The following is a 7,897-nucleotide window of genomic DNA, read 5'->3' on the forward strand; positions in this document are numbered from 1 at the left end:
GTTCTGCTAGAAAGTAATAAGCATCGACTTGTTTAAAATGATCACTGACTGACTCAACCATATGTGATATGGAATTTAAATGTATGCAAATTTATACTGAATTTAATATTATTTTTTAGTGCATATAATGATAAACGGAACTGTAGAAGCACAATTTGCTTCTCGATTCATACATATGGCGTATGATAATTTACTAAATAGCAGATATGCGCTTTAATTGCTAGTGTTATTCTTATAATATATTCTTATAATATTCTATTTCATTTTAATGATCACTGATTGACTCAATCATACGATTCAAATGTATATACATATTAATACTGTAGTTAATATTACTTTGTAGTGGTTTACTTATACTTATACATATTCAATCTCACTAAATAAATAGGTATATATAATTATAAATGGAACTATAGAAGTACAATTCACTTCTCGGTTCATTTATATGGCGAATAATAATTTGCTAAATAGCTGATATGCTGCTTAAATCATCGGTGATGATCATCTTAATGTAATTTATTTCGTTTTTACATAAACAAGCAATTACAAATTCAATACAAAATATAGAATTGCCAACCGAATGACATATCAGGAGGTAAGAGAAATCTCGACTTGCCAAATGTTACTACAAAATTATTTATGATACCCCAGTAATAAGCTAATAGCGTTCAAAGTAGAGACACTTATTTCCAGTAAAATTAGATTTTATGAATAGTACTAAACATAAAGTATCACCATCAAGTGTTACACTAGCAATTTGTAGCATTCCTTCAGAGCACATCTATAGCATATCTATATAATGACACGAAGAATAGAATGTAGATATAAAAGAAAAAATCGTTTCTGCGTTTTTGCATAGAACATATATTGCATATCACTAAAAGCGGTATGTCTTACTAAACTATTGCAATAATCTACAGCAGGATAGAACAGTCGATGAAATCATGACGATGAAACTTTGTTGTTCTCCTATAATCTTTACCCTATTCAAAATCTATTCTAACTTTTGCCATTGGCGTGATTAATCCCTTTATTAAATATGCTAATTCATATAAAATTAAGGCAACTATAAGTTGGATCGTCCACTCGTGATATTTCATATACTTGTGCACCCCATAGAATATTTCAGAATGCTCATATAGTACTACCAATATAGAGTTTACAGTGCTTTACCGGAGCATTTCTGAGTAGTTGTGTAGCTAAAGGGCTCAATTTTCGCTAAAGCAATTGATTGTTATGCAATTTAGGATAAGTCACAACGTTTAGCAGGTTGGGCCATATTCACGTAAAATGTTATCGCTGATAGTTAATTACGACCATCATGCATACTAAACTTTCTTTCAATTAAAAGACCAAAAAATCCTGTAAAGTAACATTGAGGAACCTGCGTCCTTCTTGGTTTCAACGACAGAGTCTCTTTATTTATAATGAAAGATAAAATGATCTACGTTTTAAAATAAATTACGAGCAAAACGTTAGTGCAGCTATGTTGTGCAAAAGTGAATTTCCTCAATGAATTATGGCTACTTTACGTCTAAAAGCGCTACTTTAGTTGTATCTTCAACATTGAAATAGAAACAGAGGAATAATTTTAGTGAAGATAAGGTTTGTAAAGACAACACTTGTATGTCAAGGTTTAAACGCAATGACACATCAAGGGATTAGACTTTAACAAACCGATCAGATAGGAATAATATTCTAATTCAATATTAATTAATGGTAAAAAAACCGCCTATTATAGAATCATTGTGGTTGTAAATAAAATGCAAAGACATCATCTTCTCCTTGGCAGGAAGTAGAATACAAGACTGTATTATATTATTTATGTTGCAGACTAATTAGCATTGACAGAAAGTGTATTGTCGAAATCTACCTGCGCTCTTTCAAAGATAGCCATATACCGCCCTTGTTTTTCAAAATGACTGAGGGAATGTGATGATACGATGTATCATTGGTGAATATCTCGAAGCGCTGTATTATTTTAGCAGAAACTGCTTTTAGTTCTTGCAAGGCAAAATTTTGCCCAATACAATTTCTAGCTCCAATTGCAAATGGAATGTAAGCATAGGGATCTCGACCTTTGGAGTTTTCCGCTGTAAATCGTTCTGGATTGAATTTATCGGGATCTTTATACCATTTTAGATCGTGATGAAAGACATAAGAAGGAAATTCAATATCCATACCTTTAGGGAATGTGTATCCTTCAACTGTGGTATCTTCTCCTAACGTATAAGCTAGTATCGGCACTGTCGTATGTAAACGTTGCGATTCTTTAATACATAGTGTCAAGTACTTGAGCTTGGCTAAATCTTCCCATACCAAATCTGTTCTACTTCCAAGCACGTTATCTACTTCTTCTCGACATTTCTTTTGACATTCAGGATTACAAGCTAAACTAAACATCAACCATGACAAGGAGGAAGATGTCGTATCGTGCCCTGCATATAAAAATGAGATTACTTGATAGACAATTTCATCAACACTCATGCCCACACCTTCGCTATCCTGAGCAGTCAGCATAATATCGAGGAAATCAAGATGTTTTCTGCTTTCATTGATATTGTCTTGATTTTCTAAAGCAGCTTTACGTTGAAGTACAATTTCTTTAGCAAACTGTCTAGAGTAAGCGACATTAGAGTAAAATTTCTTGCCGCTCGAGGATAGTCCATATATAAAACTGTTAGAAAAGAGTGGATTATATAGTCTAGCCTCAACCAACGCGGTATTTTCACGAGATGCAGCTAAAAATGGATGCTTGGAGCCGTGCGTTTGAGGATTTAACTGTGTTGAACACGCACACTGTACAATAATATCGAAAGCCAATAGGCAAAAATCTTCTAAAACTTCAAATGGTTTACCTTGCTCGGCATGATTGACCCATTTCTCTAATAGAATATCGGTACATTCGTTATAGACAATCATGTACGGTTTCAAGACATCAAAGTGAAATCCAGGTGTTAATAATTTTCGATTTCTTGCCCATAATTCTCCGTTCGAGTACAACAGCCCCGGTCCAGTCCATTCGCGAAGAAATCGATGTGCGTGTGTCTCTTTGGTATTAGCAGATTTGTTAAATTCTCGAGCGATAACAGGATCGCTAACCATTAAGACCGGATTGGTGGGGCCATACCATAACGGAAACATTTTAGGATATTGTTCACACAATTTCTTCACGCTAGGTAAATAGTCATCGATTGAACCGATGATATCTAGATTTCCATTCAGTAAATGGGCTTTAGGTCCAGGCACCTTCTTTAAAGCTGACCATATCCGATTTGAACTCAACCAAGCCGAGAGAACAAGCTTTAAAAGAATACACGAGACGGCAACAATGATAGACGGTACTAATAAGCTCATCGTGAAGAACTTTATTTCTCTTCAATCACCACCTTCCCAAAGCGTAAATAATTTCGGCCACTAAGTCAATAATTCACGTATATAGAGAAAAAATGAACTATCTGTGAAGCTACTCTTTGGCCGTTAGACAAGCAACTAGCATGAAAAACGCTTATGATATAGGCAGTCTGTTCGAGCTCATTACTTTCTATCCAATTGATGTCTCTTCTTGGACAGACAATTCCTCTGTCAATACGAGCATACGCTCTCTAATTAGTGATTAAAATACCTCTTGAGAAGACTTTATATCTTGTCTCCTGGTTGAATTCATTTCAAATCATTAGCATTAGTCAATCCGTCCGTCTATAGAGGTCAAAACTATATTGAATTGGCAGTTAATTGCATTACTTTAAGGGGAGGTCGCTTTTATTTGCATTTACTTACAGTATGTTAAGATAAATTTATGTCCATTAATGGCTGATATAAGAGCCTACAGTCGTAGTGGAATGGTAGATTGTAGTTTGACTAATTAGTCATGCAAGAACTTGTATCAAATCAGGCAAAGGAGAATAAAATACGCTATACAGAAGCTTGCGATTAAGACGATATCAGTCATTGAACAGAAGGCGATTTGCTAGAGGATAACAGCTATGTCTATTTATAAATCGATTAAAATTCAAATCGGAGTAAATCTAGGGCTAATTTCATTTCACTTACAGCATGAGAGGACAAAGTTTAAAGTTATACATCTTTATCAGCACAATTTATTGCACGGCCCTAATCATTTTCTTTCAATTGCGGTAATAGCTAAAATTAAGTATGGAGACTGAATTCACACTTAAATGTGGGGAAAGCTTAAAATCATAAGAAATTTACAGTAGAATGTACGTTTATTCGGTAATAATGGATCTGCTGAAAAGCATTACATGGCTTTAGCAATAATGATAACCAGACTATATAGGCCAAGAAAACCTCTTCAACCTCTTATATCTCTATAAAACCAATGGGCAGGATAATGTAAAGGTGACTAAATCAAAATGAACAGTTTAAAACCTTGCAGACTTTATTAACAGTATGCAACTTCAGTTACTGCGGCGATATTTTCGGAATTGAATAGATAACTTGTTAAGCCTAGAATAAATAAGAATATGCTAATACTGATTGAAAATAATTTATAAGAATTGAACGGAATATTTGAAATCGCTTATGCTTACAGTTAGCTGTATAAACAGTCCAAATGTAAAGTACAGAAAGGATTGGTTTCTGAGAGATATCTGCCCGAAATTTCCAGAAATAATGCAAAAAAAAACAAAAGAAAAGTGTCCAGCAAAATTTTTGCAAAAAATTTTATACTAGTAAATGTAAATATAGGTAAGGAAAGAAAAATTTACACCTACAGATATCACCTCATCAGATTGCAGCTAAGCACAATATTGTACATATAAATTCTCAGCAGGAGTAGATATCCATTTGTGCAACTGCTCTTTTTGCCGAAGAAGCTCATCAATCTTTTGCTTGACTGGGCTCACTTTAGTTTTTTAATTTTCTTAATGAGCAATTTTCTTTACTGGGACTGATATCGATGCTCGAGTAAGCACAGATAATTTTGAAACTACTGGCTTGCATTTTGATCTTATTTGCAATGGTTGGTTTTTGGTGCTGCTTATTTCTGCTACTATGTATCAACTATTTTTTCTAAAAAATAGGTATGAAATTGTTTTAATTAGTATTCTACGCTTTTTATCTCCTGTGCAGACTACTATCAAAACAGTTTTTAAACCACGATCCTGTTTGGATATCAAACAGTATGAAGTTAAAGCTAAAAAAGGCTATTTTACTTTATTTAACGAAGTTGGTAGTTAGGGGTCCATTACTTCATTCTATGGTTTTATATCAGATCTTGGCTTTGCTTGAACAGTGATTAAATCATTTTCAAAAAAAAAATGTCAAACAGAAGAACTATGGCACAAGTTTTAATTATGATTCCCTAATAAACGAGTGTAATCCCTCTAAAACATCCCACTTTCAATTATCCAAAGAAAGAATGGTAAGTCTACATTACGCACCAACCACGATTTTTATCCGAGCTACATGTAATTTCAGTTTTCAGGATTCTGATGCAACGTATAAGGAATGTGCATAATATTCTAAATATTGGATTAGGATGATAACTTCCGCCTATTCAGATTGTATCGAAGTTGACAGCATCAAAATGTTTAACTTTTATTGATGCAGCATCCCCCTCTATTTCAAGGCCTAATAAACTACCCACTCTTATTTCCAGAAAAATTCTAGCAAACCGACCGTATCACCAACAGTGGATGTACCGTTTCCTAAGGATGCAAGATTGCAGTATTTTGGAAGCAATCAAAAATACACTGCAAACAGTAGCTGTTTTGGAACTTCAGCTTTTTCCGCTTCCTGGGATGCCATGAACCAGTAATCGACCTTGACTGAAATTCATTTTCATCAGAGCCGTTGCTGTAGTGTTAACAAATGAATCACGTACAATAAGATGATGGCTTGGCAATTCTGGAACATCATGGAGGATATCTAGCAAACATGAAATGGCATGTTGATGTAATCCATTACAATTCGTATTTACGTGGAGCAAACTTTTGCCCTAAATAACTCGGCCTTGATTGATATAAGACTTTAAATTGATCTTATCGACTAGCTTGAAATATATAATTTTTGATATTTATTTTGGTAACCTCATTTTTAATCTATAAGACACTACTTTAAGTTGCTAAACTAACGTACTGACGCTTCTGGTCAGTTTAGTTGCTGCATCGCAATTGCTTTGCTCAGGTAATCTATAGGTCAATTTTATAGGCATGGGTTTATGGCAGTAAATTGACAGCATATCAACGAATTCAAACTAAATCCTGATTAGATGCAGCATGAGTTGATGGCTAATACAACTACATTGTATAAAGTGTGTCTACAGCAGCGGTCCAGAAAAGAATCATGGCTGTAAACAAGGCGGTATTTATAACGAGTACTCACCAAGATCTTCAGGTGCTTCCACATCCTTTCTTAATTTATTGCCCAGAGTTTGCAATGCTGGATTTGGATGGTTCTTTAAAATGTTACAGAAGATATAAAACGAACGATCTGTTCGGGTTTTTACAATTTCTATTATATCCTTCTTTATATCTTGGATATTTTCTTGTTGACGAAACGAATTCACTTCGTCAGCTGTTAAAGCTACGGATTAGATTTAGGATTGCGTTTAAATCATATTTAGTTTTCCATTTTCTAGCCCAGTTAGAGCTGACCTGAAATGATTTAGGATCAATTCGACTAGACGAAGTCAAAATTCAATGCTGTTTCTGATCCAGATCTGGCGAATTACAATAAAATTTAGTGGCTTTGCCTATTCGGATTGATTCATGATTTGCATATCCTAGGAAATGAATGACTGCAGCCTAGCTAAAGATTGCAATTAGGATTATGTTTCTACTATAATTACTTTTCCTATTATCTGGCCAAATTAGAGCTGGTCTGGAGTGATTTGCATACGATAGGAAACGAATTACTTCAGCGAAGCGAAGGATTAAATTTGTGGATTACTAGTAGATTATACAATCTAAACTATACTCAATATCTCATATGCGATTGGCTACTGAAGTACACTCATATGACATGCATCATCCTATGATTCCAAGTTAAGACTGGTAGAAACTATTTTAATTATCTTTAGACAGTGTCGCACATGAACTAAAATTTTAAAGTATGAGTTACCAAGCCTGTCTTTCTCTACTTTTAAAATTCATTCATGAAATGTGCTTAAAAACATATTTATATCACGTTGGCTGCAAGATTGCTGAGATGATGATCATACATGACTTATAAAACACATTAACAGTCTTGTATCACGAATTACTTCCTGACAAATATAATCGTCTAACGGAAAGCACTTACTTTGAGCTGCTTTTATAGATTACTACCCTCATCGGCCGAAAGATCTAAGAACAACACTTTTAGAAGGCTCACAATCAGTAAATACTCTGTACTATAATCTACAAAACAGCTTTATACTATAGCACTAAAACATTGTTAGTAACAATACTTTCTTAAGTTTTATAAATTTAGGCAACGTAGTAGCGTAATAGCCTGTAATATAATCACTGATTATGATTATGATTGCATTGCGTAACACTTAGAATCTGAGATGATATGGAATCAACAATCTCAATGTCCTTCTATCAGCCTCTGGTAAGCTTGGACGTGAAAGTAGTCATCGTAACTAGTTAGAAAGTTAGAATGCTTGTTTTCTTTTTTAAGAATAACTCTCACTACATCTGAGATTGATAATATCCATTAGCAATACTGCCTTGTTGACATTAATCAATGTCAGCAGAATGCTTCTGACACTAAATAAATAGGATGGAAATCATGTATAATAGCAGTAGACAACTGACGAAAGAATGGTAATGTACACTACTGACATAGGTATTCTTGATCTTAAGCAATGAAAATATTAACCTCAACTATAAGTACTTATAATCTTGCTGTTGCTTTTGCTAACTGTAAAGGTGTAATAGATTCCAGTATG

The 7,897-nt window shown here is 34.1% G+C and overlaps 1 protein-coding gene across 1 annotated transcript; it reads right to left on the reverse strand.

Moving 5' to 3' along the window:
• Positions 1–551: 551 nt before the first annotated feature.
• On the reverse strand, positions 552–3,357 carry TRIADDRAFT_59598 (uncharacterized protein; the record flags this gene model as incomplete). Its single annotated transcript, XM_002115634.1, has 3 exons — positions 552–625; positions 1,385–1,416; positions 1,874–3,357. 3 exons carry the CDS (start codon positions 3,355–3,357, stop codon positions 552–554), a joined length of 1,590 nt encoding a protein of 529 aa, XP_002115670.1.
• Positions 3,358–7,897: the final 4,540 nt, after the last annotated feature.

This window comes from Trichoplax adhaerens, genomic scaffold (assembly GCF_000150275.1).
Source record: "Trichoplax adhaerens TRIADscaffold_11 genomic scaffold, whole genome shotgun sequence".
Lineage (NCBI taxonomy): Eukaryota > Metazoa > Placozoa > Uniplacotomia > Trichoplacea > Trichoplacidae > Trichoplax > Trichoplax adhaerens.